The sequence below is a fragment of the Capra hircus genome, chromosome 28 (assembly GCF_001704415.2).
Source record: "Capra hircus breed San Clemente chromosome 28, ASM170441v1, whole genome shotgun sequence".
Classification (NCBI taxonomy): Eukaryota; Metazoa; Chordata; class Mammalia; order Artiodactyla; family Bovidae; genus Capra; species Capra hircus.
Genome location: NC_030835.1, coordinates 36,165,153 through 36,183,512, shown reverse-complemented (window position 1 = coordinate 36,183,512; position 18,360 = coordinate 36,165,153). Strand labels below are relative to the sequence as shown.

Below are 18,360 nucleotides of genomic sequence, written 5' to 3'. Positions count from 1 at the left end.
CTTACGTTCTGACGTCCAAGCCCATGAAACATCTATACATTTCACGTGACCAAGAGCAAGAGCTCTCCCAGGGCCCATAGTACCAACACAATATCACTTTACCTAAAAAATGACAATGTCTTTCAGCTGAATACTTGCTACACGTCAGGTAAAAAAGCCTTGCATGGAAGCAACTGTACTCCAATGTTAAAAAAAGACAAAAAAACCTGTTACTGGTCTACAAAGCAGTAAGTAACGAGACTGTGAGCAAGCTCTTAAACATTTATAGCAGTTTGGCAGAGTGATTTTATGTCTGTGACTCTTAACAGTAATAAGAAATTTTGTGTGCCTGTGTTATTTCATTTTTCTAGTTGTTTTTACTGTATTTTCTGAAAATAGCAGTCTATGCAATTAAAAAAAATTTTTAATCTAAAAAAAAAAAAAAAGCCTTGCATGCACTGCCCCATCACTGCCCCATCACTACCCCGTGAGACAGGCACTGTCTCGGTTTGTAGGTGGCAAAGCTCTACAGGCTAAGTAACCCTGGCAAGGCTGCATGGCCAGCAGATACCGGAGCCAGCGAGACAGCCAGGAGTGGCCACTTCCGGCGTGGCCGGCACGGGCCAGTCGAGGCCCGACCATGGAAGGGCTCCTCCATGAGATGGAGCTGCCACCACTGCTTCCTAGGACTGCTGGTCCAAGGGGAGCAAAACCCACGGCAACGCACATCATAAAGATAAATGAGAATGCTGTGTTTTCCAGTTTGAAGAAAAGATCACCTCTCCAACAAATCGAATTTTATGAAACTTCTACTAACGGGCAAAAAAAAAAAGTCACTACAGTTTTACTTCCCAGTTGGTAGCAGAAACCTTGTACGGCGGTCCTGCCCCAGGTCCCCTCGCATACCTGGGGAGCTGAGGGATGGCCAGGGCTTCCAGGGTGGAGACCACCTCGGCCACGCAGAGCAGGGCACTGCCCAGGACGTTCTTCTCCTCCTTTGCACCCAGAGCAATCAACCTCACAGTGGTGTTCAGCACTGGGACGAAAGGCTCTGGATTTTCTGCACCAAAATTCTTGCATAAGAGCTTTAAGGTATACAGAGCCGTCTGTCTGTTTATTGGATGGTCTTCTAACGTCTTTCTTTTATGCTTCACCATGGCCACGAGGACGGGGACCAGGTCGAGGAAATGGTAAATCTGAGGAAGACAGCCAGAATTCCCAAACAATTAAAGCTACAAAGAAATGCTAGTCTTCTGTCCATTTTCACTGCTTGAGATTGCTTAAACGGAGATCAGACCAAGAAGTCCTAAGCCATACGATGATACACAAGCAACCATTTCCTCACTTGTGTTACTTACGAATAAATAAATGCATGTGCTTGCAATCAATTCTGTATTTATATAAAGCACCCTATCAGTTTAGAGTGAAAAAGGACTAGAACCATGCTAAAATTAAGGCAACATGTGGTCAATATTAAGCAAGAACTCCATTTAGTTCCAATTCCACTCTAATAGCTCTTATAACACATATATAGTGCTCCTACCAGAGTTAACATCACATTTAAACACACAGGCATCACAACCTTATTGGATAATAACATACTTATTTAAATTGTACCATTAGAGAAACTACAAGGAGTTAAATGCAGCTCTGATAAAGCAAGGAACGAGTAATGGGTCTGTGGTACAGTCTTCACTTACAATTTTCTTCTTCCAGGAGGTTTTCTGCTGTAGTTTGTTGTTCAAAAGATCCAAAGCTTTCCGGCGAACAGACGGCAGTGGGTTCTCTAGCAGTCCTCTGATCACAGGGATGAAGGTTTCTGTGGGCAGCAAGGCATTGACCTACACAGCAGTTTCACATTTAACAAAAGAGGAAAATATAAAACACAAAAGGGAAGATGAATCATTTAAGACAGATGCACACCTTCCACTCGCTGCACACCTTCAAAATATGAGGCGTTTTCACACACCAATTCTTATCTAGTTTACACTCACGTCTCAGGGAGGCACGACTAACCAGATTTATCAAACACACAACGACAAAAGAGGATGCTATCATTAAGCTAACTGCTCATGCCACACAGATAAGCAGTTCAGCTCAATGTTAAACAGTGGTGCTGGCCAGTGATTTTACTGGTGAACTACACACTTGAATAAACTGGAACATCATACAGTAGGATATGACTCAACATTTAAAGCTAATGCTTTAAATTTACTGAGATACACGATCTCACAATCACTAGGTAAGCAACTGTTTTTCAGATAAAATGATCTCCAGGCATCAAATTCTTTTCCAAGAAAAATCTGAGCTGCATTCTATTAAAAGAAGGTATCACTAACTTTATTCTTAAAGTAAAACTTTCTGATAAAGAACCAGACAATGACATAGCACAGCAACAAAACACAGAAGATGGAGAGAAAGAAACGCCCACCTTGTCCAGCAAGTCGTAAGCTTTACTGAGGAGTGCTCGCCAGAACTTCCCAGTTAGCTTGTCTGCATTTCTCTCCACGGACTGTGCTACAGCATTGATGTAGCCAAGAACTGTTTCTAGCAACCTGGAACACAGGAGACTCATGTGAGTTTTAACTTCTTCCAGCTTTCTGATTAAAAGTTTGAAATTATTTCCAAATACAAATTAAAGAAAGAAAGGGGAACATACCTCTGTTCCAGGCCTGTCAACACCTGAGGACCGCCACTTTCAACTACCTGATTTTTAAAGAACAATATGGACATATGTTCATTAGAACAATATGGAAGTCAGTGATGAAAAATCACTGAAGTAAGTGAAGTGAAACTTCAGAAATTCAACTCACTCCCCAGTGTTTTCTGATATTACAACTTAATCAGGTCCAAATCACCCCCATCATACTGTATTAACTCCACTTCCCTTAATTTATTTTGATTACATTTTATAGATATTATCTGTAAAGTACTACAAAGATTCAGAAAAATACAGCAAATGATTTAACACTTACCTATTAATTTTATGAAATGTTAATCTTTTGTGAGGCCTGTATCTAATTTTAAGATGTTAATAAACATGAAGGGTACAGCTGTGGTCCCCACTTTACTGCTCTCTAATCCCAATCTCCTCCCACCCCGGGCCCCACAAACTTCAACCTGCAGTGAAATGTCATTAGAGAGTACATACGTGGCAGTATCACGCTTTCCTTGATGACACTCGATTTGGGGGGGGTCTCGCTAAGTGACTCGTGTTGCTCTAGTCACTTATTTTAACTTCACACACTACTCCTCCTGATGTATCGCAACCTATTAATTCACCTCTCTCTGTGGATATGTTACAAAGTTCATGTCACCCCCCTCATCCTTTTTTCCTTTAGTAACAGTGCTAAAAAGAACCTTTCTCCTTGAGCATCTAGCCAAGTTTTGGTAGAGAGAGGGAACTACTAGATCACAGGGGACAATATCCTCACCTTGACTGGACACTGCCCAGCGCTTCCTGAAGTGGCAGTACTGAGTCCCACTACCCAACATCGCACAGAACAATGATCGTGTCCCCACAGCCTTGTGGCTGCCTGTATTAACAACTTTAAAATTTCTGCCAGTTTGATAACATCACAGTGGCATCCCCTTTAATCTGCGTTTTCCTTCCTACTAAGGAGGCTGTTTCATCTCACTGGCCATTTAAGATTCCTCTTCAGTGAATTCTTACTGCTTGCCAACTGTTCTAATAGAAATGGATGCCTCTTGACTTATAAACAGCAATAATCTTGTCTTAGTCTGTGGTTTTCTTTTCATTTTGCTTATGGTGGCTTTTTATTGAAGTTTTTAAGAAATTCTTCTCCACCCTCTGGTTATGTTTTCTTTGATTTTCTTCTCAAAGTGTCAAGCACTCCTTTTCACACTGAAGTTTTTAATCTTCCTTTTGTTTACTCTAACTTCATATGTGACGTGAGCCTTCCCCCCTACTTGGCACAAATCATACCAGACCTAGGTCTCACACACTTCTCTCCCCACTGTCACACGGTGCTGCCTGGCATGGGAAGTGCTTCTTACATCACGCGGGTGTGGCCAGCTGATGTCCAGTCACACCGATCCACTCGCAGCATCAGGCACCACCGCCGTCCTCGCCTCTGCGTGACACAAGCAGTGTCTACACCGGTCACTCTCAAGCAAGCTTGCTTAGCTGATTACTCGCTGAGCAAGTCTGTCAAGTCCTCCTCTGATTCTTACACTTCGTTCCTTTAGCTGAGTGTGAACAGTGACCTAGGGCACCCTTGTTCCAAGCTCTGATGGGCACACATTCAGGACTCATGATGAAGTGTGGTATAAACCACGTCTTTATCAGGCCAAGGAGTTCCACTGACCTCATGATGCCGACGCTCACTGTCCTTAAGTCATGAGTATGTACAGAATTCACTAAGCTGTTTGTCTGAATACTTCAGTGATCAGAGATTTCCTCTCTCGATCAGTTCATGCATTATGAGGACAGAGATATTCAAACGCTCAGCCATTCTTGTGTTCCTGGTTGTGACCCTGTCTCTTCTTTCTGTTTCTTCATGTCTTCGTTTCCATATGTACTTCTTTCCCTCTTGTTGTTTAAAGTTTAGCACACAAACAGAAAGGTGCACAAATAGTGTGTGCAGAGCTCACTATACGTGGTAAAGAAACAACGTATTATCAGCACCTCAAAATTCCTCCCCTACCTGACCCCGACTCCTGCCCTCTCCTCCTTCCAAAGACAGACACCGTTGTTACTTCTAAAACCACAAGTGTGTTCTGCCTGGTTTTGAACTTAATACAACAGGAGCCACAGGATGCATTCTTTCTGCCTTCTTTCCTTCGATGTTACACTGATGAGTGTCAACAGTGTGTCAGTGAGGTTCACCCACGTCCAGTGACGATGACAGACACTTTAACCACTCCACTGCTGATGGACACTTGGACTGTTCCCAGTCTTGGCACCATCAATAACGCTACCATTGACATACTTTCCAATGTCTTTCGATGCACACAGTCATACACTCTGCAGGTATGTACCATTTCAGGATAGAACTGCTGAGCCACAGGGTTTATGCATATACAATCTTAGTAGGTCGTGCCCAACACATGTTCATGTCGAAGTGAATAGCACTATTTGTTTTCTATTATAGGCATGCCTCATGTTTTCATGAGAGACTTGCCAAGCTATTTTTACTAGCCTAAATCACAATTTCTTCAGGAAAAGCAAAATTATATCATAAATACATTTAAAGAACATCTCACCTTTCTGATAAAATTGTTGGAAGCCAGGAGCTGAGACATGAAGGACACAGACAGAAATTTAAAATGCCGCAGCTGCTTGCTAGTGTGAGCATCTATGTTAAAGACCTGTAGCATTTCTTCTTGTGATTCGCTCTTGTTAGATACTGATTTGGGAATGGTTTCTGAAAAAGAACAACGAACAAGCGACCTCACTCATCTCCAACCTGATATTTTAGTGTACAGACACAGAATGAGCATGATAAATGCATATAAGTTTTAGAGAGAACTGTTATGCATAAAATACATGTATATTACTAAACATATCCATATAATATACACGAAAAGAAAGTGAAAGTGTTAGTTGCTCAGTCATGTCTGACTCTTTGCCACGCCATGGGCTGTAACCTGCCAGGTTCCTCTGCCCATAGAATTCTCCAGGCAGGAATACTGGAGTGGGTATTATAGCATTCCCCTCTCCAGGGGATCTTCCCAACCCAAGGATCAAACCTGAGCCTCCTGCATTGCAGCCAGATTCTTCACTGTCTGAGCTACCAGGGAAGCCCTATAATACATATATATATATATACATATAATTTGTTATGTCCACTTTTTCCTTTTCTAAATTAGTGAAAGATATATTTACAAATAAAATATCCAACAGCCCTGAGAATAAGAGTATATAAGACAAAAGCAAACAAACAAAAAACGAGGCAACTGAGACAAACAAATGGAAGACAAAGATATTGCAAGAAGAGTCTAAACTGGCTCCATGCCCCATTTCTGAAGCTACAGAGGCATGTACTTTGATGGCCCACAACGGACTGAAGGAGGGTCATCCCTCCCCTTCAACATTTAAACCTAAAAGTTGAGGACCTTTGTCCTTAAACTCTAAAATTCCACACTCAAATGTATCGAATATAAAAGGGGTATGTGTCTACTGGTGGGCCACTTACAAATCACTGTCCTAGAGGCTGCTAATCAGGTCCTACTAACTTGCTGTCTTTTTACCATAACTCACCCCACTCAGAACACTCCACAGCCCACATACCAGCACAGAGACACAGAAACCAGCGTTTGAGGAATGGCAGGAGAAATCCTCCTTACTGTTTCCTACGAAGATCTGAGAAGGTGACGGCCATATAGATGGCTGACTCCCTTTAAAAAAGCCTCTGAGACACGCCACGGGTTCTGAGGATTCAGTGCATCGTCTCCTGCTTCTCTCAAGCTTCCGCATCAGACAGTGATTAACATCTGACTTACACCTACCTTCTTTGTCCTCTGGCAGCTTCAGTAAGTACTCAAGGATAGTCATCAAGCTTTGGATCTGATGTTGGACACTAAACTCACAACAGACGGAAATCCAAAATTCAGTGTCTGCCTCTAAAATAGCATCCTGCGTAGAGGAGAGAAAGAAGTAATAAAACCGTACCTCTCCAATTTATATTACTTAACAAGTACAAATAAGGGAAACATTTTAAAAATACTTCTCAGCACACAAAACCACTCCACACTGACCATAAGGGTGGTCATGTGTATGACTAGAAGAATCAGATAGTGAGCTCCTTACATAATAAAGCCAACTTACAAGAATTAAGAGGTGTAAGTCCAGGATAAACTGCATTATGATTTCTGGTAGAACTGAATTACTTAACACAGGTTCTAGATCTATTCCTGGATCCCACTGTCTAAGAAGTCATTTAGAAACAGCCTTGGACCTGTAAGTCCCCCATCATCTCTCTCAACAGGGCTCTTCAAAACAGTTACCTGCATCTCACTGGCCTCTATAACACTGACTCTCCTCCCCTGCCCCGTGAAATGAGACACAGTTTAATTCCTGTACAGCCCTATGCTGTTGTGCTTAAAACAGACCCACCCAGCATGGCACCAATTGTTTCTTAAATTCCAGTCACCCACAGAAGTCCTGTTACTCCCAAGGATATTCAGTGCCTCAGGCTCTGGAAGTAGGTCCAAAGAATATAAAAAATGCCTTTAAAAGCACTTCTGAGCTCATGTGGATTAAGCATCACCAGCCACAAGTTTAAAGTGAAAAGTAATGCAAAATCTATGTGAAACACCTCCCATTTTCACTTGTCACCCCACTCTGCACTCTGACCTTTTCTCCATAGGCGGCCGCCAGCACGGTTTTAGTGACGTATTGTTCAAAGAGCAGGACCAGGAGAACCCAGAGGAACCTCTCTGCACCCAGTGTGTCAACAAGCTGGACAAGGACGGGCAGGCGCCTGTGCTCGGGCACGTGGGGCAGCGCGTCCACAAACACGTTAATGATCTTGACCACGATGTCCTCCACGTTCCTCGTGACTTCGGCGGAGTCGCCACCATCAGACTGCAGGGCAGTAAGCAGGGGACAGCAAGGAGAAGCCAACAACTCGCCATGAGACAAGCTTTAAGTAGACTCGAAAAGGCCTTCTGATGTGCTCCCAAGATAGTCATCAAAGGAATTCTAACAATCAAAGACCAATCAGTAGGTATTCAAGGAGTACAGACTACGTTCCCATGAGGGGGCCACAAAGTGCAAGACGTGAGCCCTGCCCGGAAGGAGGCACATCATCTCCGCCAGACACCACGCTCCCGTGAAGAGACTGCAGGGGCCAACCACAGGCCCTGAGAGCAAGGCTGCTCTTGGGGTGTCCAGAAAAACCAGACAGGATTTGAGCTACACCTGGAGAAGGACGGTATAATCTAACAAGCGCAGCAGGACAAAGCCAACAGCCCCCTGCTGCTTTCAGAATACAGTTCTGACCATCTGGTATGGGTGCATGAAAGACAACTGCTGAATGAATGAAAGAACGAAGAAAGGACACGACCAGCTAACCCAGCGCCCCTACTTCCACCCGACTTTGCTTTCCACATCCCTCACACACACTGCATACAACCCCAGGCTGGGGCTGCCAGCTGTTTCAGAGAACAAATCCTACCCTCTTCATACCAGTTTGAAGTGCATTTCTTATGGAAGTCTGTGGTCATGCTGGCCATATGGGCCTTCCCCTACAATGAACTCTTCAGTGTTGTATCTACCCCACTGGCATACATCACATGAATGCATAATGTTATTTTCCTTTTTATATATGTGTCCCACACTGGCTAATTTGCTGGACACAAAGAATACCAACCTTACACCAAGATTAAAAGGAGAAGGTGCTCGGTATGGTCACTGAGGAAATGGTCAGTAACGTGAGAAGAGAAAGGAGCAACCGTGGAGGCGAAGAAAAAGCACAAGTGGGAAACCACGCCTGTTCATCTCCAAGGCTATTTCTTAGCTTCAAGGTCTTTACTTCTTCCTGAGACTAGGGTGATAGAGACCAGGTCTCGGTCATCTCTTTGTGTACTAAGCTTCAGAGACCACTTGGTAAACGTCTGTTAAACTGTATGTTAACACATTTGCCACCATACCTTTAAAACCTCCCATCTGCACAGACCTACTTAAGGGTCTCATCAAACTGATGCACTGTCCTGAGATATACCCTGACTGTAAATTCACTTTGTCAGAAGAACATTAAGGTACTTGTATAGTTTATACGCTTGCAGTACAGGACAGATATTTCTGGAAAAGATATTTCCAAGACTACTCCTTAGCTTCACCACTCTAAAATTTAACGGTCACTGATACCTGAGCATTCTGGAGAGGCTTTTAATGTCATTTATTAACTACTATTTGAATCTCACGCTATGTAAAATCTTAAAAGTCAAAAAATATAACACCAACGCCGGTAGAAAACTCACCTGAATAAGCGCTGGAATAACCATTTTCACTGTCTTGTTGATAACCTGGAAACTGTAGGTGTCATCAAGACGCATCACATTGGCTCCCATGAATGTGAAAATAGACATGATGTTGTGCAGAACTTTATCCTGAAAGCAAACACATTTTTCAACATTTTCCACCTTAAGCAGATCAAATATCAATGATTCATTACAACTCAGCAATAAAAAAATATAACCCAGCTTAAAAACAGGCAAATGATGCACAAAGACATTTCTTCACAAACAAACACTTGATAAGCACATGAAAAGATGGTCAACATCAGTTATGAGGGAAATGCAAAATCCAAATCAGAAAGCACCAATTTGGACGAATATAATAAAAAAGACAGTAATAACTGTGAGGGAGAGGACAAATTAGAACCCCTAGACACTGCGTGGTGGGCACAAAATGACCTCACTTTGAAAATGGCCTGACAGTTTCTCATGAAGTTAAAGTTAGCATAGACCCGGCAATTCTACTCCTACTGAAAATACTGAAAACACGTTCACACACAACCTCTTATATGAATGTTCACAGCAGCATGATTAACAGCCAAAAAGTGGAAACAACAAATATGTCAACTAATGAATAGATAAAAAGTGGAAACAACTTAAATGTCCATCAATTACTGAACAGATAAATAAAATAATGTACATACAAAGGTGTATTGTTATTGCTGTTGTTTAGCCTCTAAGTCCTGTCTGACTCTTTATGGCCCTGTGGACTTAGCCTGCCAGGCTCCTCTGCCCACGGGATTCTCCAGGCAAGAATACTGGAGTGGGTTGCCATGCCCTCCTCCAGAGGATCGTCCCAACCCAGAGATTGAACCATGTCTCCTGCATTGCTGGCGGATTCTTTACCATCAAGCTACTAGGAAAAGTCCTACAACGGTTTACTACTCAGCCATAAAAGGAGTGTTGATTTAAGCTTCCAAATGGATTAGCCTTGAAAACATGCGAAGTGCAGAAAGTCAGACACAAAAAAGGCCACATATTATATGATTCCATTCACAGGAAATGTCCAGAACAGAAGAGCAGATAGCTGGCTGCCAGAGGTGGTGGCGCTGGTGGTAAAGGGAATGGGGACTGAACGCGAACGCATATGGGGTTTCTTTCTAAGGCTGATGAGAGTGCTCTGGAAATACATAATGGAGATAGCTGTACAACTCTGTGAGTAAGCTAAAACCACTAAATCGCACACTTCAAATCGGTAGATTTTGTAACAATACGAACTATATTTCAATAAAAACAAAAGAAAAATATCAGTGATTCGTAATTGTTTCTGGATTATCAACCCCTTTGAGGGCTACTGACTCTATACCAAGGGAAAAAAAATCCTATACACATTAAATCTTACACGATTTTAGCAGATTAAGAGACCCACAGAAGCTCATGGAGAACCAAAAATCGTCAGTTAGGAACATATCCCTTAGATGAAAATAATTTCCATCTCTTCAAACATCTTTAAATGAAGTATTTCTATAAGGAACACGATTTCTTTAACTGAGGTAGTTTATAATCAAATTACTTTTAAGTCCACTTACTGGAGTTACCTTGCACCAAGTGCCACGCTAAGTCCTAACCATAAATTATCCAGTCCCACTCTCATGATTCTATGAAGGTTACTACATTTTACACTTTACAAAAGGTGGAGCCAAAGCTTAGAAAGATCAGCCAGCTCACTGCCTCAACTAAAGAGGCAGGCCTGGGAGTCCCACCTGCACCGTAAGATCCAGAACGCCACAGAATCCCAACCATGTGCGCCTATATATGTCCACAGAAGAAAACATCCAAAATATCTGCATAAGCCTTAAAGTCATTAACACTTACAGGAAAGATTCCAGCAACAGTACCCAAGAGCAGAAGGGCATGGTGATGGGTCTGAGGCATCTCAGAAACACGGATGCACTGGACTATCAGTTCCACGTTGAATTTCTCCTCATCCAGAATGTCTACAGGGCAAGAAATAAAAAATCTCCAAGTGGTAGGTACATTCACACTCAAAGCAGACAATCCTTCCCCACTTGCTTCCAACAAAGTACGCACCTCTGGGTATTCTGCCACCTTCTGGAGACAGTTTTTGGCAGATGTTAAGCAGACAACTAAGAATTAACTGTTTGGTGTATTCCATGCTTCCCTGCTCCGGTGGCAAAGGCTCTAAACACCTTCAGGAATTCCGGAAGAGAAACGATGGGAAATGAAAGGGTTGTACAGTTTCAGTTCTGCAGTAATGACCAATGCCTAGAGCATATATTAAATGAGGAAGAACTAAAATATTAACACTATGTCTATAAACACTGTGAGATTTCTAACGCTGATTCTTCTATTGCGGGCAGGCGCTGACGTCACATTACCTCTCCTTTCTACTGAACTTTCCATCAACCCATTTTGAACCTTCTTAGAGGACAACCTTGAGAATTACTTTTCCTTCAGACGAGAGCACACATCCACCATGCAAGGCACACACTATGGCTATCTAATGATGCAGGGCTAAAAGACACTAAGTGTCACGCTACATCCTTAAACAGAAGTCATGATGCCCCAGGGACACAGTACTGAACATGAAGCAGAAAAGCAGGCTGCAAGGTAAGTGCTCATTTACTACACAATACAGGATGAAGGCTAGTTTCAGGCCTTGGCAAACAGGTTCCTATAACCATTCTTTAAATCTTCCAACCATAGTATTCAACTTGCATTGTTTTACAGACTAGCTGAGCAAGAAGAGAGTATGAAAACAGGCAAGAATTAGAATCTTATTCTCTCATAAATCAAAGCAAGTGTCATTACCTTGACAGCAGGTTAAAAAGAGTCGGTATCAGTATCTGAGGATTTTTGAGCTTCTTTTTGTGCTGCAATAATTCCAGGATGAGGGTTACTCTTTGCCAATAAGAACCTCCAACTTCCTGGACAGATTCTTGATCTTGTGATTTTCTGGGAATCGGACAAGACAAAAAGAAAAGCAAATACTGTCAATGTTAAATAAAAACTATTGAAACCAATTATGCCACATTGATGGGCATCAAAAAAGTCATGATGGTTCCAAACATTCACGGCCTGGGGACAGCCACGCTTACTTGGGCTGCATCTTCTGCCTCCTCGTCTGCTGAATTGTGCCTAAGGACTTGGCTTTATCTGGTGGCTCCAGTTCTATTCTGACTTGTTCAGCATTAACAGAAATCTAGAATATTAAGGAGAAATGGGTGATGATAGGATTCCACGGGATTAGAGCAGTTTACGTATATTTAAAGAGATACAATGCAAACGTCTCTGTCCCATTTTACGTCTCCCTATGACCCTAGAGCCCAGTCCAATACCCAAAGGGAAACTTCACTGACAATCCCTTATGTATTCCTCGGGGAAATTTTCCATATACCAACAGCTCTATAAAGATTAGACACACACAGGAGCACATTATCACACTGCTCTGTACCTTAATTTGTCCCACTTAGAACAAATTTTCTTAGAAACCTAAGAAAATATGTTAGAATTCTGAGAACTGGAGAATCTGGACACTAGGACTTCGCCACGCTATTATGTATTTTTGTGAAAGAAAGTTTCCCTAGAAAGCACAACAAAGCAACACACAGGGAAATTAGGCAGCTATTCAGATCTACAGCTAGGGTCAACACACACACACCAACGAGCAGGTTCCCAATTCCACTCTGTGTGTCATGAAACAACTTAAATTAAGCAGAATAATAATCCGTGACCCTGCTGAACATCAAGCCACTATTCCTTCCGGTTCTTGCCTAGGAGGTGAGTAACACCCAAACTAACAAACACCTTACCGTTCAAAACTAAATATTTCATACCATAAGAGTAATAGTGAGGACTTACAACTCTGACTTTGCCCTTCTCTATGACCTACTTTTCTATGATTCTGTCTAATGGGAATATCTGACTTCCTAAAGGAATTACAAAAGGGAGAAGGCTTAAACATGGCATTACTTGGAAGAGAAGAAATATTAATAAACAAATGACAAGCTTGCAGCTTACCCCTTTGAAAACACTGCTAACAGTCTGAGAACAATGTGAATTCTTACAGTTCACCAGTAAATCAAACAACATGCACAAAAGCTTCTGCTGAATCTTTTCATCTGTTATAGCTGCGAAAAATGGCTTCGTAATCTAGAGGCAGAAAAAATGCAACTGAGATCTATGAACGAACTTGAATTCTAAAAATGATGTTTCCATCATTGTCTTACAATGTAAAATTGGTCCCCATTTTGTCAATTTAAATGACTCACGTACATCATCCAGTTTTGACAAAATGGGTCAAATATATCATATTCCTTTGAAACATGTTCAGACCATTTTATCTTCTTGAAGTCAACATTACAAATTTTCAAAAGCTTAACATGCTTTAATCTCTGAAAGAAATCACTGACCTTTTCGAGAGCTGTAATCTGAATGGTTGGTATTCCTGTACAAAGTTCCTTTGTTGTGTGCACAGCTTTTAAAAATATATCTAGACTCTTCGGGTCCTTATGTAAAAGAGAAGCTGAATATTCATTATATTTTCCCAGAGCGAGATGCAGGGCAATGGCCTCGTCTTTCAGGACAGCTGTGGGCTCCTTCTGGCTCTTTTCTAAAAGTTGGTCAATCATTGACAACAGCTGAGAAAGCACCAGCTAAAGTTTGGAAAATTTATTAGTAAATAGTTATTTATACTGATGCAAGTTTTTCCTTGCTGTACAAAAACATCCAAAGATACATCCAAAGACTAGACGCTTAACACAGAAGAAAAAAACCAACAGTAATGGCCTCTTAGACATAAGGACAGCTATTAATCCAACTAAGGCACCCAGGTCCCTCATGACAGTTCAGTCTGTAATAATCAAAAGCTCTGAATCTTTCAGTAGTAATAATCTGTGGGCATTCTAAGGCTTTCTAAAAACATGAAATACAAACTGAAATTTTAGACTACAAAAATAAAATTAAGCTTTTCCACACAACATTTCCAACTTGGTATAATTAATATTAATTCAAATTATATATGTGAAGTTTTCATTAACTAAAGCAGCAGCCAGCAAATTATGGCTTGCAAGCCACGTTCAGAGGACCATCTGTTTCTGTAAATTTTGTTGAAAATCACAGGCATGCTCTTCTGTTTACATACTGTCTGAAGCTGCTTTGGCAATATGATGGGAGAGCAGAGCATCTGCAACAGAGTCTGTACAGCCACAGGGCCTAAAATAGTTATTATCTGCTCCTTTACAGCAGGGGCTGTGGGCCGGGGCTGGGCTGTGGCCCATTAGAAACTGGGCCACACGGTAGGAGGTAAGCAGCAGACGAGTGAGTGAAGCTGCATCTGTATTTACAGCTGCTCGCCATCACTTGCTTTACCACCTGAATTTCTCCTACAGTCAGATCTGCGGTGGCGTTAGATTCTCACAGGAGCATGAGCCCCAACCTGAAAGTCAAGGTGGACTATCCCAAGATGGCCACAAAACAGAAAGAGAGTGCACGATAAAAGTAATGCCCTTGAATTATCCCGAAACCATCCCGCCACCCCTTCTGTGGAAAAACTGTCTTCCGCAAAACCAGTGCCTTATGCCAAGAAGCTTGGGGACACTGCTTCATAGAACAAGACTGTCAATTCCTAGTTTAAACTGTATCAGGAACAACACAGAACTGACACAGGCCATCTATTTTCTTGGCCTGGAAAATATAATGAAATGTCTTTTACTCCATTTTATCCTCTTTTGGGCTTCACTAGTGGCTTGCTGCCGCTGCTAAGTCGCTTCAGTCGTGTCCGACTCTGTGCGACCCCATAGACAGCAGCCCACCAGGCTCCCCCATCCCTGGGATTCTCCAGGCAAGAACACTGGAGTGGGTTGCCATTTCCTTCTCCAATGCATGAAAGTGAAAAGTGAACGTGAAGTCACTCAGTTGTGTCCAACTCTTCACGACCCTACGGACTGCAGCCCACTAGGCTCCTCTGTCCATGGGATTTTCCAGGCAAGAGTACTGGAGTGGGGTGCGATTGCCTTCTCCATCACTAGTGCATCAGTGGTAAAGAATTCATCTGTCAATTCAGGAGACTCAGGTTTGATCCCTGGGTTGGAAAGATCCCCTGGAGAAGGAAATGGCAACCCACTCCAGTATTCTTACCTGGGAAATCCATGGACAGAGGAGTCTGGCGGGCTACAGTCCACAGGGTCACAAGAGTCAGACTTGACCTAGCGACTAAACAACTCTCTCTTACTTCAACCCTCTCTTACTTCTTCAACTTGAAGTCAAGTCCCAAGATTGGTAAGGTCCAGAGGAGTTTTTGGAACACAAGGATAAGGAGCAGTTTTCTCTGGCTTACAAGCACAAACCATTACACAAGTGGTTCATAAACCTCTTTCTTTTGTAACACAGGCTTCCCTGGAACCACAGAGAAAGCTCTGTTTCTCCCCCCACCTCTCCAGAAATATACAGCCATGTATATTTTTAAAAAGAGTAAACAATTTTGAAATATACATAGACTTACATGTTCAAATATTATTATTTTGTGGAGATTTTCACCTGAGAATAAACACAAACTATTTTTCATCAATGCATTGTCATCGGTTTTCCCTGTGATTTTAAAATTCATTTAACATCAAGTCAATGATGAGACAGGGATAACACACAATTTTAAAATGGACAGAAATGCAGTACTGCCTGTATCTTTTTCCTCCACCTCAGCTCTTCTCTCTCTCACGTTAATATGAAAGTATTTACGCCTGAGTGTGTATAACTCTCACACAGTCTTGTACACACATGACTAATTAAAATAATCTTCACTAACATCACCTGGAATGGATATAGCTCACTTAAATTACACATACCTCATTGTTGATGTCCTGAAGTACTTTCATCAAATCTTTTGTAATATAAGATGGGCAACCATATACACAATAAAGGAGGTTTTTCAAAGTTTCAGATAACTTTTGATGAGATTTCAGCTTCTTTTCACTCTGTAGTTCCTCAAATAAAGTTGCGAAGTCCTAGGATACAAAAAAGAAAAGTGGCTTAAAAAAAAGGGCCGGGGGGGGGGGGGGGTACTCCATGTGCTACTCAAGGAAGATGCTTTCCCAAATGATGCAACAATTTTTCATTTCCCCTTGAAACCTGAATAGGAAATGGTATCACTACCCATCTGGTAGCTTCCTACCAACACTGGTCTTTTAGCCAGTGACAAGATAGCAGAAATGCAACATGATACTGCTATCTTTTTAAGATTAGGGGATAAAGATGTGCAGATATTGACATATCAATTTCTAAATTCAATGACTTAGCCAATCAAATGCCCTGCAAAGCAGAATATCAACGAAGGGGAGAATGGCTCGCGTGTCCACAACGTCTGCACACACTCCATCTTCTCCGCCACTGAGTTTACCTGAACGACGTAGGTGGCATCTGAGATGATCTCCTCTGCTTTAGGAACCACATGATCTATGACCAGCTGAAACTGGGATGCCACTCCACTGAGGGCCTGGAGACAGTGAATGGCAGCCCTGCGCACTTCTTTTATGGGGCTGCCCAGATTAATGAGTAGAGATATCACCACTAAAACCAAAGGGAAAAACATTTAAGTAACAATTGAAAACATTGAAACAGCATAAAATTGCAACAGTATCAAGCAGTACATGATGAAAGCTTTCCTCCCGGCTCAAACCCCCTCCCTGAAGTCACTGTTTAATCATTTCACTACCCTAGAGAAATGCTGGATGTGCACTGGTGTGCTTGTCTGAAAATACATGCGACCAGAGAACACACGTGCTATTCTGCACAGCTGCTCTCACATCTCAGTGCACACTGGGAGTGTTTCCCATACCACTATTGATACATACATATCTAACTTAAATAGCCTTTTAAAACTGTACAGAAATGCTAGATTGTGCTGTCCATATTTTTAAAAACTAGTACCTTACTAGTAAAAGTTCAGATTGTTTCTAGTCTTTTGGCATTAAAACCGCTGCAACAAACGTCCTGTACATACACCCCTGAGCAAGTGTGCAGAGGAAATAACCCACTCGTGCATCAGGCTTGGCAGATATTTTGGCCTGAACTGATGTTTGCTTTCACATTCTTTTTGACGTGGAAACTTCATAGCTTTATAGAAGAATCTTTCTTCTAGCTTTATATGTTGCTTAGAAAGGTGCTCTCTTTAAAAAGTATCTACCTCTATATTTAGATAGTGATCATATGTACTCCACATTTTCTAACACTAAAGCTAAGTTTTCTTTTTAATGTGCAATCTTTAGTTCAGCTCACATTTTTGTCTAAGGAATAAGGCTGGAGACAAACTTCTTTAATATTTCCAAATGACTAACCAGATGTTCTGTTTAATATTCAACCTAAGAACCCCACAGATCTGGGATGTCAGCTTTATCATTCATACATCTCGCTAGTATTTGAAAGGCATCTATTTCTGCCAACTAGAACCATGTTCAATAAAATTGATGAATTTAACAAGAATGTTTCTGTTTCCCCAATTACGTGGCAAAAATACTAGCTTCTGATCTGAGAAGTATTTTCATGATGCTACTCCTATTCTGCTGTCACTTAATTAGGAATAGTTACTGATTTTTATCTCATGCCTTTTCAGATCTTTGGACATGATTATATGAGTTTTCTCTAGCCAATTACATAATAGAGTTCCTAGTTTTGAACCAATTTTGTCCTGCTGGAATGAACTCTGGGGAAATGTTTATTCTTTAAAATAATGCTCCGGGACCCAACAAATATTTTATTTAGAACTGTTGCATTATTATTCAAAGCACCCATCGCCTTTTGTCTGTCAGCATGCCGTGCTGGTTTTAAACAAAATCTGGAAGCTTTCCTTCATTCTATGCCCTGCCCAGCTCAACAACATTGAAATAAACTGGCTTTAAGGATTATGGTAAAATGAATCTGTGAAAGCTACTGAATCAGGGTTTTTTAAAAGAGAAGTCTCTGGGATAAAGAGAACTAAATTCCTTTTATAGTAGTTAGTTATTTATGCTTTATTCCATGCTATTTACTGGGGCAAATTTTGGTACTTTTTATCTTGCTAGAAATGATCCATTCTATATATACTACTTCTGGAATGCCAAGAAACAGTATGACAAGTGTTCATACCTTTCTGAGGTCATACAAAAGTTAGACTTTCCTGGTCTCCAGAAAATTAATTTACAAAATAAAGCCAGAAATGAACAGCTGAAAAGTTGAATTCACAAGGGCAGCTTCAGGCCCAGGTATCTATTTGCTAGAATCTCCAGTCCTTTTTCTTTTTAACAACATCATGTTTTTTGTAATTATATGAAAATAAATACCAGCCAAGATTCCTTATGGATAAGGTATGGCTAGAAGCTCACTGCAGAGAAGGAAATGGCAACCCTCTCTAGTGTTCTTGCCTAGAGAATCCTGTGGACAGAGGAGCCTGGTGGGCTGCTGTCCATG

The 18,360-nt window shown here is 41.5% G+C and overlaps 1 protein-coding gene across 4 annotated transcripts in view; it reads right to left on the bottom strand.

Annotated features, from left to right (window-relative positions):
- The window catches only part of HEATR1 (HEAT repeat containing 1), a 50,282-nt gene that overhangs the window by 6,313 nt on the left and 25,609 nt on the right, over positions 1-18,360 (bottom strand). For all 4 annotated transcript variants that reach the window (XM_018042236.1, XM_018042237.1, XM_005698995.3 and 1 more), the window contains 16 exons: positions 16,316-16,485; positions 15,765-15,923; positions 13,335-13,577; positions 12,943-13,074; positions 12,021-12,124; positions 11,734-11,877; positions 10,993-11,111; positions 10,777-10,898; positions 8,926-9,054; positions 7,298-7,528; positions 6,451-6,577; positions 5,206-5,366; positions 2,639-2,685; positions 2,411-2,534; positions 1,680-1,820; positions 886-1,175 (listed from right to left, as the gene is read on the bottom strand). In XM_018042236.1, the coding sequence (XP_017897725.1) occupies positions 886-1,175; positions 1,680-1,820; positions 2,411-2,534; positions 2,639-2,685; positions 5,206-5,366; positions 6,451-6,577; positions 7,298-7,528; positions 8,926-9,054; positions 10,777-10,898; positions 10,993-11,111; positions 11,734-11,877; positions 12,021-12,124; positions 12,943-13,074; positions 13,335-13,577; positions 15,765-15,923; positions 16,316-16,485 (2,443 nt within the window). The remainder of the gene's footprint in view (positions 1-885; positions 1,176-1,679; positions 1,821-2,410; positions 2,535-2,638; positions 2,686-5,205; positions 5,367-6,450; positions 6,578-7,297; positions 7,529-8,925; positions 9,055-10,776; positions 10,899-10,992; positions 11,112-11,733; positions 11,878-12,020; positions 12,125-12,942; positions 13,075-13,334; positions 13,578-15,764; positions 15,924-16,315; positions 16,486-18,360) is intronic.